Below are 15,733 nucleotides of genomic sequence, written 5' to 3' on the forward strand. Positions count from 1 at the left end.
CCTTCAGCATCCAGTTGCTCATCCACACCCTGCCCCAGGTATATACTTATTAAAAAAGGTTGAAAACCCCTGCTCTAGGTGACACCTAAGCACCAGAAAACTTGGTAGGCCACCTCAAATTAAAAAGATATCTCCAGTGTATATGATTAAACAATGCACAGTCCAGCATGTACTATCTGCTCTGATTTGGTAGATTTTCAAGTATCTATGGCTCTTGAACATTTTAAAACAACAGTTTAAAGTCAAAACCAGGCACCTTTTGGCTCCATATTAATTTGGTTCTTGCCCACTTATTTCAGGCTTAGCTAAAAAACATGCATAATAGCACATTTCATAACACAAGGCAAAATATCTCATCACTCATTTACAAGAGGAATGAGGAATACATAGGACAGACAGTAGGAGCTAGTATAATTATTGGAATATTTTGGAAGAGGGCCACATGTTTGCTTCTTTTTTTTTCTCCCAGCCACAAGGGACATTTTGTACCAAAAAAAATAAAAAATAAAAATTGGGCTGTCACTTAGACTAAATTGGAATCTGATTACTTTGATATATACAGCACTAACCTGCTTTCCTGTCTATTACTTAGAGAATTTTTTCCTTAGGAAAACTCCTCCCAGAACACCCCCTGAATGATCAGTTTCTATACAATTGCCAGAGTAGTGGCAGCAAGCACTTTAGAAGAAATTCAACATACTGAATTTCTTTTTTGAAAATAAAAATATATACATTTTTATATATTACATCAATGGGAGCCAAAATATACTAGTGAAAATTTTACAGCGCATTACTCATATAAAAAAAGAAAAAAAATATTTTCAATATTCTCTTTACAGATCATTTCAATTAGAAAACAACAGTTTAATGTAAAACAAAAGTATTTCATACATTAGTGAATTGATCTCTAGATTAGGAAAGAAATGTACATACAGTGTATGATATGCCTTGGATTTACTGATACAGCACTGCAAATTAAAACTTTTGGTCTTGTGATGATTTTCACCTCTGTTAAAGTCTTCATGAAAAAGTCCAAAGCACTAAGACAGCAGACTGCTGTCAAAAGGCAATACATTATGAAGAAAGATTTCTTTTAGCTTGCAGGATATAGCCTTTGGATTTGATAATTCCTCTGCTTTTAACGATGACAGAATACCGGAGAAGCCATAAGGGAGTCCATTCATGTGCTCGACTGTTCTGGATACTTTCTTGAAGAGCTTCTTGGAAACTTGCTTCACAAAGCAGCTCTAAAAGTAAGATATGTACAGTGTTCTGGGTAAAACTTAAGCATACTTTAATTAACAAATACTGTAATCTTCATTACTAAACAGAACTGTCCAACTGATAGACTGCATGTGGCTCATGATGAGGTTAAGACTTGGCCCATGGGAACCCAGGGAGCCCAGAGCCTGCACAGAAAGGGTAGCCTCGGGGCCAGGGGGCATTCCCTGAATGCTCAGAAGCTGGACAGCCCTACTATAAAGGTTTAAACATCTCAATAAATAATGTTACACAAAGCACCTGGTGATACACCATCTGTCCATTCTTCTGAAATGTGTTACAGGGCAAAAATCTGAAAGTTAAAGTAGTTATAGCATAACTGCTGCACCAAGTCATGAACTGGACTAATTTTACCCAAAGGTCTATCTGAAAAGTGGTCAGTCACTACAGACATAAGCTTTGATGATACAATATGAATTTAAGAGAATTACCTAGACATTTAGGAGGGGAGAGGGTCAGTGAGGGAGAAGAGAGAGGATGTACTTTTGTTTGACAGTTTGGTCTGGTTTAATCTTTAGAAGAGCTAGATTCATCAATGGACAAGTTTAAAACTAAATCCGAAGTACTGAGCATTTTTAATTCCCACTGAAGTCAATGGAAGATGAAGCAGCTCAGTTCCCTGAAGAACGTGACAAGTCTGAAGATCACACAGTCTTGTCCCTACTCTGCAAATACTTTCTTATTCCAGTGTTAAGGTAAAATGGCCTTAACAGCCATTGTGAGATTGCACTGGGAAGGGGGGTGGTGCACATCCGGTGTACTGCCATCCAGCTGCAATGAGCTAAAGCAGGCACTCCCTCCAAGAGAAGAGCCCTGCTGGGTAGCCATTCTTCCTGCAACAGGACTCTCGGGTTGACTGGGGCACAGGATAGCCAATACTCATAAGCAGAGCCGACCCTAGGGGTTTGTGGGGCCTATGCAGGTGGTGCACAGTTGGAGCATGGAGCCGGTGGCGTGCGGCAGTGTGTGTATGGCACTGTCCACAGGGCCCCACCAATTGCGGTTGCCCTTATTTGCCCCCCACAAGGGACAGCTATGTTCATAAGCACAGCACAGCCCTTCTTGCTCTGCCTCCACTTCAAATCCCAGTTTCCCTCCCTCTAGCTTGGTAGTTTATGGTGAAGCACATTAAAGAGTTTACAGCTTGCAGGCTGCATTTGGGGTTCTACACAACACTGCAGTTCCAGCCGGTAATATCCATGGGTCACAGAAGCATCAGTTTTGATACATGTCCACAAACTGATGAAACAAGGCTCGATAGTACTGGAAGAATTTCACTGGCATCCTGTTGACTTGAAGAACCCAGGCAGTTTGTTTGCTCACGTGCATTTGAAGACTCACTATACCACACAGTCTGCGTGGGTTTTGCCTGCTTGATATTTTATTAGTTGATTTTCGTTTACTTAGACTAGTATCCATTCTGGGAAGTAGGTCCTGGTAGCAAGGGCATCGATCCTTGCTTTTTGGCTGGCTAGACATTGGTTTGATGGCTGCTTCTGCTATAACAAAAGAGATGAGCTGGTTTTCGGTAGGCCTTCCCCCTCTTCCCTAACAATTAGTAGTTAACATGCCTCAAGAAAATAGGATGGACTTGTGAACAATTTAAGCCACCTTAGAGGCAAAAGGAGTTACTTGGGCAGTCATCAGGGAACGCTTAAGATGAGAATGGATACATGGGCTGCATTTTTTCAACTCAGCCCGACTAGAAGGACAGATACATTGTAAACAGCAGTGGAAAAAAAGACCCTTCCCTTGTCAGCACCCACAGGTTGATCCTGCTACTTTCTCCATAATACCTGGCAGAGTACTTGAATGAAAGATAAACATTACTTGCAAAACCAGGTTCCCTGCAAGGTTGCAAGAGCTGCAGGTTCAATTTTTTTTTTATTAATACATAAGAAAGCAAACAACCCAAAGCTGAATCACTAATTCTTACTTTATGCTGTTTAAAAATTAAGAAATTCCTAAGAGTTTATTGCATCTTGCATAAGTCCCAGACCATCAAGTCTACAGCATTACTATCTTAAAAATTAAGCTAATTCATAAACAGCAGCATACATTAAGATAGCTATTGCTCAAACATACCAATAATGCTGAAGAGCCTGGTAATTTCTGAATTCCAGAACCTGACTGGGGGGGGCAATGGGTGCAGCTCTGAGCCCTCACTTCCCTAGCCCCCAGTGCCTTGTACTCAAATCCAAGACAGCAGCTTTTATGCTAAATGAGGGGGGAAAACATCTCATCTTGGATTTAAGTGAATATGCCCAAAACAATGAACTGGGTCAAACAAGTATGCTACACAATACTTATCGGTATGATATGCTCTTTCAGATTTTTTTTGGTTTTTCTATTGAAGTATCCCAGGAAATATAAAACAAAACTTAGACAAGCATATAACAGTAATTGATAAACCTGAATCCAAATCATAGGGTTTAACAACCACAAAAACTATACATCAAAATGAAAATGTTGCCAATTATGTTTGAAATTAACTTCTCAAATTTGTCAGACTAAACAAATTACAGCCTCACCTTTTGGATCATTATGAGTTAACAGCTGTATGTCAAACTCTTTTGCAAATGCTGTGAGGTCAGGTGGCATCACGCAGCAAGAAGCTAGATTTACCTGGTTACTACTTGGTTTCACCTGAAAGAAAAATAAATTTTCTTTAGGAAGAAACTAGAAGAAGAAACAAAATTAGTACTTTAGAAGCGTACAAACATCCTTTACTGCATAAGAAAGTCTGTTCCAGGTTCATTATCCTAGCAATTTAACCTGAACCTTGTTTTAAATACCCAACTCAGAGAAATGAGCTTAATTTTGCAAGACACCAAACATCCAACTCAGTGGGTACATCTACACACGTCCCTATGGCACCTTTGTTACTGTGCCATCATTTAGTACTTCCTTTTCGAAGTACTAAATGACAGTGCAGTTACAGTCTGTACTGTGCCGTGCACAAAAGTGCAGTTATTTTTAGCTGCTACATCACTATAGCAATACACTATAACAAGGGAGTACATTGCTACAGCAACATAGCTGCCCTGTCATGGTTCTTGCCAGTGGATGTTTTGTTGCCATAGCGCATTGCTACGACAAAGTAGCATCATGTGTAAATGTGTCCAACATCAACTTCAGTGGGAGCTGAAATAATTTAGTTCCTTGCAACATAGTTGTAAATAAAGATGGACCTCACTTTGGCAGTCATCATGGTAAAATATGCATAACAGTTTTGGCTTTCTGTCTGTTATGCCATTGGATCAGCAATTCTTTGTTTCCAGTAGAAGAGGAAGGAATTAAAAACAAACGAACAAATCTAATTGTAGACTAAAATAGTGCAGTACAACCAAATTATCAGTTTTGCTAAGAATATAAAATTTGTAGCCATGCACACCCTTAAATAAGAGCCTAATCCAAACTTAAGTTGAAAGGGTTCCTTCTCCATTGACCTGAACAAACTTTGGAGAAGGCTGTCAATGCATTTACCATTGACCGCAACATCCACAATCAATATTTGCATAAGGTTTTTCTTCTTCCTTCACTTGACACAAATGACAAAAAATGGGTCAAATAAATACCCTTAGAGGATCTACTATGTGGATACAGTCAGACAGCAGGGGTGTCAAATACATCTGGTCCTGCAGGCCAGATGAGGGACTGTGAACCAGTTTATGGGCCAAATCAGGGCTCGTGAGAGCCAGTGCACAGAGCCAATCTGGCGGGTTGCTGCATGCAGCGCACTCCCCATGCTGACCCATTTGTGCTGCGTGCAGTGTGTACTGGTCCCACTCTAGGACTTTCACAGCCTGTGGTGGATGGACTGGACCCACAGCCCAAAATGCAGGCTGTATGCAGTGTCATGCCGATTTGGCCTTGTGTGCTGTTTCCAGCCCAGCCCAATCCAGACTGGTCCCAAAACCAGCACACAGGGTTGCTCAGCCATGTACATGGCATGCAGCACACATCCTAGACTGACCACCTGTGCCATATCCAGTGTCAAGTTCAGCCCGTGCACCAGACCAGGTTAGCAAAGGTCAGTCAGAGATCCCCGAGCCGTATGTTTGACACCCATGACCTATAGCATTCTTAGTTGGAGGTTCCAATTACTGGTAAGAAAACAGTAAATCCACCCACTAATAAGAGTTTAGACCACTTAGAAACAAATGTGTGCACAGAGAAGTGCAGGCTTTCACCTGTTGAATGTTACAGAGGTTAAAAAAAGCTAGATTGGTCAAAGAACAGCTCCTGCTCCTTGTTCCATATAATTTGTTTGTCCCTTTCACCCTTAAGCTTACTATATAAACAGCATCTTTCTGAAAGAAAAGGCTTCCTATTAAAATAGAGAAGGCTATGGTTAATGATTTATAACGCAACAAAAACAGCATCCTGGAACAAAATCAAAGAGTTATTTAAGAAAAATTAAGTGAATAAATGAATGACAAGGGTTATATTCAAAATAAAGTTTGTTGTTCAAATTTGATTTTAAAATCAAAGTAGAACAGTTGTATAATTGGATACGATATACCAGGAAAACAACAGTTACTACAATTCCTGAGAGTTACTGCAGGTATGTAATTTGTTCTTACCTGTGCCCAAAGGTACAGCTGCTCTAGCAATGTTTTATCTAGATCAGAGGTACCTATGGCAACAATCTTTTCATTTTGTACTAAGTTTTCAAGTTCTTGCCAGTAAGGTTGTAAATATTCTAGGGAAAGGTTGATTCCATCTTCAATAGGAGGTGGAGCAATAATCACAGAATCTAACTGGGCAACCCCAAGGGCAGAGCATGCTGAGAAAAATAAAAACAAATATCACTGTTTACACTTTTATCTCAGCCTAAGCAACACAAACATTTCAAACAAAACATACACACAGCTTTATTCCACTTATTCTTCACTCACCATTTTATAACATTACAGAACATTTGCATTCTATGACAGAAAGAATGTTTCCCAAAATTTGGAGTTGAAGTCTGAATTTCAGATACAATCTCATGATGGAAATCTTGAGCAAAGCCTGTAGCTCTGCATATTTTCTGATTTTACTGTCTTCCCTCCACTTCATTTTGTAAGTAAATCCAAGACAGGGGCTCTCCCCTTCCCCCAGTGCTAACTGGGGGAAAGCTCATTTTAAATTCAAGTAAATACAGCATATAAATTAGAGGATTCCCAGTTACAACACCCCCAACCTCCTCTTGTGCAAGCCTATGACCTTTTGCTTCTTTTATAATTTTTTCATTGTTTGTGCAATAGCAGATGTAGTTAGCAGGCCTAGTGAATCTAAACTTAAAATGGCAATAAAAAGAGGTAGAGAAGCTTGGGACAGATAATTTTATAAAGGTTAAATCGTGAGATTTCTGAGATAAATATGAATGAAATCAAATCCACTTAAAATTGGCAGATCACCCACACATCTGGATTATGGGCATAGCATATGTTTGAAAGCTCTGTAATTATATAGTGAAACGAAGTGTAAAGGTAAATCTCATTTTCCATTTGTTAGTAACAACTTCATAATCATTTGAAAAGATATTAGTGTGACATCTTTCCACTGCCCGCTAACTTGGCCAAATTAAGAGAGAGGGGGTCCAACAACACAGGGGTAATATTAATTAGATGATCAAATGAAATAAAGTAAAGAACATATACCTTTTCTCATGCACCTTTCAATAGCTAGAATGTAAATCACAAAACTGTATAAAAAGGCAAAAATTGGAAACCCTTTTTTTTCATACTTGAAAAGAGCACAAAATGTTTTAATCCCATCGAATGCTTTATCTAGTCCCTATCTAAGTTAAATTTTCATCTGAGGCTATTTTGGTGCTTTGTAAAAAGGAATCTCTCCAGCAGAGGGGAGAGGGAAATAACCAAATGTGAATTTCATTTTCATTAACATCAGTGAACTTGTCAAAGTAGTTATTCATAAAATGAATATAATATCTTCTCTGTAAGATGGCTATCTTTACATTAAAATGCTTTTCCAAAGGGTTCTAGGATTTTCACACTGCTCTATAGCTCTCATCTCTTGCAATTTTCTTAAAATGAGAGCTATTTGACACTTTCTGACTCAGGATTCCTTCCAACCCAATGAATTTTCAAGATTCTATGAAGTTTAGCATTCTTGGTTATTTCCCTTAAAGATTTGATGCAGTTGCTTTTTGGACAAAAACCTCAGACATAACAACATTAGATATTAATACACTACATTTACTTTCAAGAAAATTAAACTACTTCAAATTAACTGTTACCAGTGTTGTCACTATTTTGCCAACACCAGCATCATATAGAATACTAGGCATCATGCTGCAGTTCCCACAGTGTTAGAAATCAGATTAAACTAGTTACTGTTGCAACAATAATCACTGCATCAGATATAATCAATGATGAATCTCAAGCACAACAGTAAATTTGGCATAAAGAATTAAGGCACTGCTCCTACAACTTGATCTGCAGCAGTGGCTACTTAGAATAAGGGATCCCACCAAAGTCCAGGGACCTGCATTACATTTAAACTTAGTAATTGAACCAACACATATATTAGACCGTAATTCAATATAATTGGTTCATTTTTAAGAGTATGACTTCAATTTCTCTAGTGGCAAGAGCTTGTGACAATGGCAAATATTGATTCTCTCTTTAGCAGACAGAGGAAGAATACACAAAACCAATACTCAGATTAAAGAGAAAGGTGTGTTTGTATGTATTTTTTAAACAATCAAAAGTACAAAGACTTACACATGCATTTCAGTTGCACACTTACCCATGTTAACTGCATCTCTGATTGATGATGAGTTCGACCCTACAATGAAGAGTTTTGCTGTACACCAAAGAAAGGGGAGTCAATAATTAAAACCAAATTTCAGCTGCTAAAGAATTCACAGAACAGGCACATTTCCAGTTCTTCATTAATGATGTATACAATTTACATTTTGGCAAGAACTAATGGAGAGTTCTTAGACACTTGCCAGTCATATAAGGAACTGAAAACATTACAGAAAATGGCATTCTAATGCAGGCAAAAAGAGTTGCACTGAATACAATCAGAAACCCCATTTTAAGAGATTGGTACAGGCTAGGGACCAACTGGCTAAGAAACAGCTCTGCAGAAAGGGGCCTGGGGGTTACACTGGACAATAAGTTGAATATGAGCCAACGGTGTGTCTTGTTGCAATGAAGGCTAACGGCATACAGGGCTCCATTAGTAGGAGCATTTCCAGCAGATTTAAGGAAGTGATTTTTCTCTTCTTTTCAGCACTGGTCAGGCAACATCTGGAGAACTGGTGTCAACTTTTGGGCCCCCCACACTACAGAAGTATGTAGACAAATTGGAGACAGTCCAGTGAAGGGCAGCAGAAATGGTTGGGGCTGGGGCACGTGACTTCTGAGGAGAAGTCTGAGGGAACTGGTTTTATTTAGTTTGGAGAAGAGAAGACTGAGAAGGGATTTAATAGCAGCCGTCAACTACTTGAAGGGAGGTTTGAAAGAGGATGGAGCTATACTGTGGCAGATGACAGAACAAGGAGCAATGGTTTCACCTTGCAACAAGGGAAGTTTAGGTTAAATATTAGGAAAATTTTTCTCCCAAGGAGGATAGTAAAACACTGAAACAGGTTACCCAGACAGATTGTGGCATCTCCATTTTTAGAGGTTTTTGAGATCTGGCTAGGTAAGCCTTGGCTGGAATGATCTAGTTGGGGATAGTCCTGCTTTGAGCAGGGGGTTGGACTAGATGACCTCCTGAAGTCCCTTCCAACCCTAATTTTCTATGATTTTGTGAAGAGGCCTTCTGGAAGTGAGATCATCCCTTGAGCAGGTATCAGTTCAAAGCCAGGATTTTACTGTTTGGGTATTCCAAGCACCAACCACATCACCATACTTTTAAAGTAAAGTCATCAACTCTATAGAACCAGGCCTCCATCGTTTATTGAAACTTAACATTTACCAGAGTTCTATACAGTGAGACTTTCCCCTCCAAGTTCATCATATCCCATAGAAAGAGTCATTCAGAAGGCTACAGATGAAGACAGACATTTTTGGACAACTGATATTAAAAAGGGGACAAAGGTTTGTAATAGGCATTCCAAATCAACACAAAGAAGGCAGAGAAGTGAAACACTGATAATTTTACTGCTGCATCAAGAACAAACCATTTGAACATGTACCGAATGATATCAATTAGCTCACCAAGTACTGTACAGCAGAACTGAAGGATGTTCTGTTTGTAACAGTAATATACAGCCCTTTTCTAAAACACTATCAAAATATTTATCCTTTGACTTTCTTCCCACTATCTTCAAAGATGCTACACACAAACTTAAATACTTAGTGAGATGTGGCCCAGACAAGCTACACTTAGCGTGGGACTACTTTCATTTCCAAAAATCTCTAGAGATGTCAGAAGACTGTTCACCCCAAAAAACGTAAGGCTACTGCACAGTATTTTAAAGAACTGGCAATCAAATTGCACAAACCTGACCAATTTTTAAAAATGTGTTCTGAAAGTGATTCAGAGCACTGCAACCATGGAACAATGCGTGCCCTCAGTGGCTGGGGGAGCACAGCGACCACCTGCAGGTGTCAGCAGCAGTGTCAGCAGTGGGGGCGTGGTGGTAGTGAGTGGGGAGCTCCCGCAAGCAGCCATGGCGGTGGGGTGGGGTTGGGCAGGGGGGCGTGGCAAGTGCCAACTGATGATCACCCACAGACGCCGCCAGCAGCAATTGGCAAGTGCCCACAGCCTCCTCTGGTGGTAACGGGTGGAGGTGTGGCAAGCAGCAACCGCCCACAGGCACCACTGAGGCTGCAGTGCTTTTCTCAGGGGGTGCACCACCAATGCCAGGGGGTGCGTGTACACCTGCATGCACCCCCTATGCGTTGCCAATGAATACAACTCATTGCTGTGTCTCTCTCAAATAGAGAAGAGTGTCATATGCTACTATAGCTTTGGTTATATAGATCCCCAAGAAACACTCCAGCACGCGAGAATTCCTGGAGCACAGGAATGCTTCAAACTCACCAAAAAGCATAAACCAATTTGGCTAAATTTGTACAAACTCCTTCCTCTATTTTTTTTAAGAATATGAGATTCTTAAAGGAAAGGAGATTACACATCCATTTTACTAAGGGCAGATCTACTCTGTAGACTGCACTGTAGTGGGAGAGATAGCCAAGGCTGCTTTAACAAGTACCAGAAACAGTCGAGCCACAGCAGTGGAGGGAACTGTCATGAGGCTGAATAATTTACCCTTATCTTTACCGCAGGGAGCACTGTGTTCCTGTGTCTAGAACAGTAGTTCTCAACCAGGGTGCTGTTCTCAACCAGGGTGCTTTCAAGGATGTCACAATCCCAGCACTGCCACAGGGTGAAATTGCCCTGCATGCTTCTGTTTCCAGAAGATACCATGCATGGTTGGACTGGCAAGGGCTACTGCAAACCCATGCACTTTGCCACAGACGCTTCCCAATCTGGTTCTGCCGGGGCATGTGGCACATACCCACCTGGCCAGTGACAGTCACTGTGCTGCAGGAAACCCTTAGCCAGTCCCCTCCCCACACCCCAACACTCCCCATCTGCTGCATGTGCAGCCCAGTACTTTGTCCCTGCTGGCCAGGCATCCTGGACTCTGTCCCTTACAGTCCAAGTTATTCATATTAATAAAATATTGATTAAAACTAGGATCTGTTTATAGTCTAATAATCATATATGTTTATGTTAGTTTTTTAATGGGGTTCCATTAAATTCTGAAAAGTTTTTGTGTGTGTGGGGGGGTGGGGGGCAGGCAGGAAAGTGTCTCGAGTGAAAAAGGTTGAGAACCACTGGGCTAAAATGACAAAGCTACCTCAGATCTCTCTTCATTATACTACAGCTCAGTTTATACATACCTTAAATCAATTTCTAAACTAATTAAATTTAAATCAGTGAAGTTCTCATTGTAGCTAAAACCTGGCCTGAGCCAGAGCCAAGTTAACCAAGTGGTCAAAAACAATTAAATGGATAGAAATAGAATGTCAATATACTCTAGTGGTAGGGCAGGCTATCTTTTCCCTTTCCAATATTGCCTCTCCTGCTCCCTCTCTCTCCAGGTATGTTTCTCACTAACAGAGTAGAGCAGGCTGAAGTTATAGGCCCTGTCTCTAATGAACATTTCTGCTACCAAACTCAAGTAAATGAACTTGCTTAGCTAGAATAAAGCTGTCAAGTTTCAGTTCTCTGAATCTTCAAGTATATTGTAAAAACCAATAAAATATTCTTTCAATTTAGTTTCTTACCTGACACTTTCAATTCTTCCCTTTCTTCGGGATTTATCTTTTCCATTGCTTGAGCTACAGTACATTCTAGAACTTCTGGCTTTTCCTGCAGTAAATGATGTTTAAAAATGGCTTGTCAGTTTCAATCAACATTAATCCTCTTCAGGGCATTAACTTTGTTTTAACAAAAGCAGCATAAACAATTTGGTGAAGGAAATAGTAGTAACCTAATGCTGCCCTACCCTGGAAGTGTCAGGCCTACCTGCTCCAAGGAGAAGTGGGTAGCAAAGCTACATGACGAGACCTGTTCCTTCACTCAACTAGAAACAAACCCTCAAGACAACTGGTAAAGCAGCATTTGGTTTCTTAAAGCTACCTGCCTTCCTCTCAACTCTTATCAGGATCCTTACTGTGAGCTGAGCTTCTTTACATGACTGCTGCTATAGATCCGGGCAGTAGCAGCAGTCATGTAAAGAAGCTCAGCTCACAGTAAGGATCCTGATAAGAGTTGAGAGGAAGGCAGGTAGCTTTAAGAAACCAAATGCTGCTTTACCAGTTGTCTTGAGGGTTTGTTTCTAGTTGAGTGAAGGAACAGGTCTCGTCATGTAGCTTTGCTACCCACTTCTCCTTGGAGCGGGTAGGCCTGACATTTCCAGGGTAGGGCAGCATTAGGTTATTACTTTCAGTAAGGCCCAACCTTCTCTTCTCTCCGCCTTATGGCATTTCAGATAAGATAGTGGAGCATGTGTAACCTCACCCAAAAGAGCATGTGGCCACCCCCCACTTTGCAGGAGAAGAAAAACAACAAGAACTAAAAAAGAAGCCCAGAACTGAAATTAGATATGAAATGTTGTGCTTCAGAATTTCTTGTTTCTACTACAAAGTCAGAACCAACTTTTGAATTTAAAAGTAGCAAAAACAACTTAATTCTCCCCAGAATCAGAACTTACTGTGAGTAGAGGTGCAGCAATACATTGGTCCGATATTGGATTGGTACCGATATAAAGAAAATTGGCTGTATCAGACATCGGCCTGATGGAGCCGATAATTTGGCCAATAAATGCCTGTGCTGCGTGCAGCTGCAGCACAGCACTCAGGCAGTGAGGAGCACAGCTGGCAGCATGGAGAGCTGCCTCCAGTTGGTAAGTCTGGTGTGGTGGAAGGGGAGGAGGGAGGGAATGGGTGCCGTGGGGTAGTTCAGTGCGCCCCATGGTGAGGGAACAGTGGAACAGGGGCAGACACTGCCCAGCCAGGGTGGGCAGGCAATGGGGCAGGGCAGGCTTCAGCCGGGGCTCTTCTCAGTGGGGGCTGGGCTTGCTTGCCCTCTCCCTCATCACAGTGGAGTTGATCTGCCCCCCTCCACTCCTTCCACCACTGGACTTACCAGCTGGAGGCAGCTGTATCGGAAATTGGATTGGTATTGGCCGATATGCCTCTTTAAATATCGGCCATCAGCATCAGCTCCAAAATCTCTATCGGTGCATCCCTAACTGTGAGCAGAAAATGTTTCTGAGAACTCAATTAGTTCATTACTTAAAATCAACTTTCGAAACGGGTCTTTTTGCAGCAAAGGAAAAGTATTTGGTTATATTCCATTTGCAAAGGAATAGCACATCCCTTACCTGATTTAGGTCAGGACTGATCTTCAAGCTCCATTCATTCAGTGTTTTTTGAATGCAGTCCCGTATCTACAAAACAGCAGTTTTATTACATTATTTTCTCCATATTCAAGTATAATTATGGTACAGTTGGGAGAGTTAAGAAAAAATATTGAGTCCACAAGGAAATTAGAGTCACTGGTACAGACAGGGAGGAAAAATGAAGCAAATAGAAAAGAATCTTATTTCAGCCTTCCATCCCTACTTTGGCTTGGCTTTGATACCCTATTCTCACTCTCCTTTTATCCCAAGGTTCACCTTAGAAGGGAGAGAACTGCTGCTTTGTCCTGTCAGCATTCCCACACCAGCTATCACTGAAGAAGTCCACTAGAATCAAGATCTGCATCTATGACTTAAGGAAGTGCTTCTGCAGGGCTAGTATTCACCTATGATTATAACTGTGAAGCAACTTGGATCATGACAGAACATTAGTATACAATGTATTCAAATGCTGCTTAATTTCAGATGGAAGCCAGATAGGCACTAGATTGACAATCCTGAAAAAAGAAGCCCACATACCCATAGAATAAATATCAAAAGACAGCAACTATATCAATTTCCTTCCAGGGCATCAGAAAATCATTCTGGAATGATTCTTTCTGGAAAATCATTCCTGGAATGACAGTAACTGTTTCCATACTCATACAGGTCCTTAGCATTGTACTGAATCTGCCAGCACAGAGTCCCTTTTGATAAAGACATCTGTTTAACAGAGTTGGAGATCCTGGTCCAAATTCTATTCCATACAGGCTACTGAACAGCTGTCATACAGTAACAGATGTAGGTTAAATGAGAATAATTCACTTTTAAATAAACAGAGGGGCCACAATTGTGTTACCTGTGCTCTCAGACAGTCAGTCATTTTTCTCTCAACGTAAGTAATAAATTGAAGAGAAGCCAACTTTTGTATTGACAATACCACCTTCATACATTAACTATCAAAAAATCACAATTCTTATGCTTACTGATAACATCTGTATTAAACATTAGGTCACTAAATAGCCAGCACCACTACATTTCCTGTGGTAATAACAATTTTCATATATTCTTGTCACTGACATCCATGCCACCTGCCACTTCTACAAAGACTGTTTCAATGACAAACAGAAACTGCCAATATAACAAATTTTAAAACAAACATTCTGAAAAGCCTTCATAATTAAAAAAAAAAATAGTTACAAGCTTCTAAACTCAGATGAGGGAAACAATGGCCATGAAGTAATGAGTCTCTTTAAGACTAACTCATGGAAACATTTCCTAAACTACCTCCACCATCTTACCGTGTGCTATTAAGATAAAATTTTGATCTTAGTCCAGATTGTAAAACACATTAGTAATTTAACCCATTGCTGGCCTACTGTGAAAAAAACATATTATGGCAGATGAGTATTACAACCCTGATCAAAGAAACAGCTTTAATTCTTTATCAGGAAGAACTGTTATGGTTAACACAGTTATTTGATTGATAGACTGACTGAGGAAAGACTTGAGCAGGAGTTCTGTTTTTGGATGGTTAAAACACAAGTCTCTTAACATACTGAAATGAAAATACCCCTAGCAAAGTTAGTTTGCTTGCTTTGAGAAGCAAGCCCGAGCAATTCTTCAGAGACCTAATTTTTACAGAGGGCGATAATGTTTTATGAAACTGGAATGAGCAAGGAAGGTGAATCAGGTACTCCAACCTCCTGCCCTCACAGCACTGGACTAAGAGAACATTTAATATAAACAAGAAAATGTTAAAGCCTCTGTTTTAATTGCATGAGTGAGTTGCATTTAACCTGTGCAATCTGTTGCTGCAAGGCAGAGCCCAGGAATTTCAGCAGAACTACAGGTATCAAGGACACGATCACGAGTGATGGATGCCAGAGCAGTGAGACGTGTTGTCTCCCAATACAAACCTCACCCACTACCTATTAACTCAGGGCTGGTGAGATGTGCCTGCTTCAGCAGCGGCACAGTCAGACTGAACGTGAGACCAGAGAGACCAATGAGGAGGCCAGGGCCGGGGAGGGGCGGATCCAGGGTGGTGCCCAGCACACTTCCACCCCACTTTGATTCCCGCTCCACCCGAAGTTTTAAAGCAACTGCCTGGTGGCAGCAGCAGCGTGTCTAGTCAGGCTGGGCTGAGGGCCCATGGCTCATTATAATCTACCGGATCCTGTCTAAACTCAAAGATATTAACAACCCTTTTTTTTTTTTCTTTTAAGGCTGTTGCTGTCCCACCCTCCCCTCGGCTCTGCTCTGCCCGCTGCTGCCTGCCAGCTGGGCCTGGGGGTCTTTGTGCGGGCACGAGGCAGCCCGAGACAGGGCCTGACAGCAAAGCTCCTATTTTCTCTGTAACAACCCGCACTTCACGGGCGCCGCGCCGCGCCGCCCCGGGTCAACAGCCCAGACCCGCGCACGGACGCGGGAGGGGGCTCGGGTGACCCGCTGGAAACGGGATGCTTTTTTGCCTCGGGCCGGCTCGGACCTTCCTGCCCCCGGGGGCGGCGTCGAGACGCCCGCTCCGCGCAGCTGAGGGCCAGGCTGTCCCGGGGGGCGGGCCGGGGG

The 15,733-nt window shown here is 41.4% G+C and overlaps 1 protein-coding gene across 1 annotated transcript in view; it reads right to left on the reverse strand.

Annotated features, from left to right (window-relative positions):
* Positions 1–843: 843 nt before the first annotated feature.
* Positions 844–15,733, reverse strand: part of GCLM (glutamate-cysteine ligase modifier subunit) — an 18,785-nt gene continuing 3,895 nt past the window's right edge. The window contains exons 2-8 of the mRNA XM_025201875.1: positions 14,962–15,093; positions 13,148–13,213; positions 11,547–11,631; positions 8,041–8,097; positions 5,868–6,070; positions 3,813–3,927; positions 844–1,247 (exon numbers count right to left, since the gene is read on the reverse strand). Coding sequence (XP_025057660.1) covers positions 1,075–1,247; positions 3,813–3,927; positions 5,868–6,070; positions 8,041–8,097; positions 11,547–11,631; positions 13,148–13,213; positions 14,962–15,093 — 831 coding nt within the window. The 3' untranslated portion in view covers positions 844–1,074. The remainder of the gene's footprint in view (positions 1,248–3,812; positions 3,928–5,867; positions 6,071–8,040; positions 8,098–11,546; positions 11,632–13,147; positions 13,214–14,961; positions 15,094–15,733) is intronic.

Source organism: Alligator sinensis, unplaced genomic scaffold (assembly GCF_000455745.1).
Source record: "Alligator sinensis unplaced genomic scaffold, ASM45574v1 scaffold199_1, whole genome shotgun sequence".
Lineage (NCBI taxonomy): Eukaryota > Metazoa > Chordata > Crocodylia > Alligatoridae > Alligator > Alligator sinensis.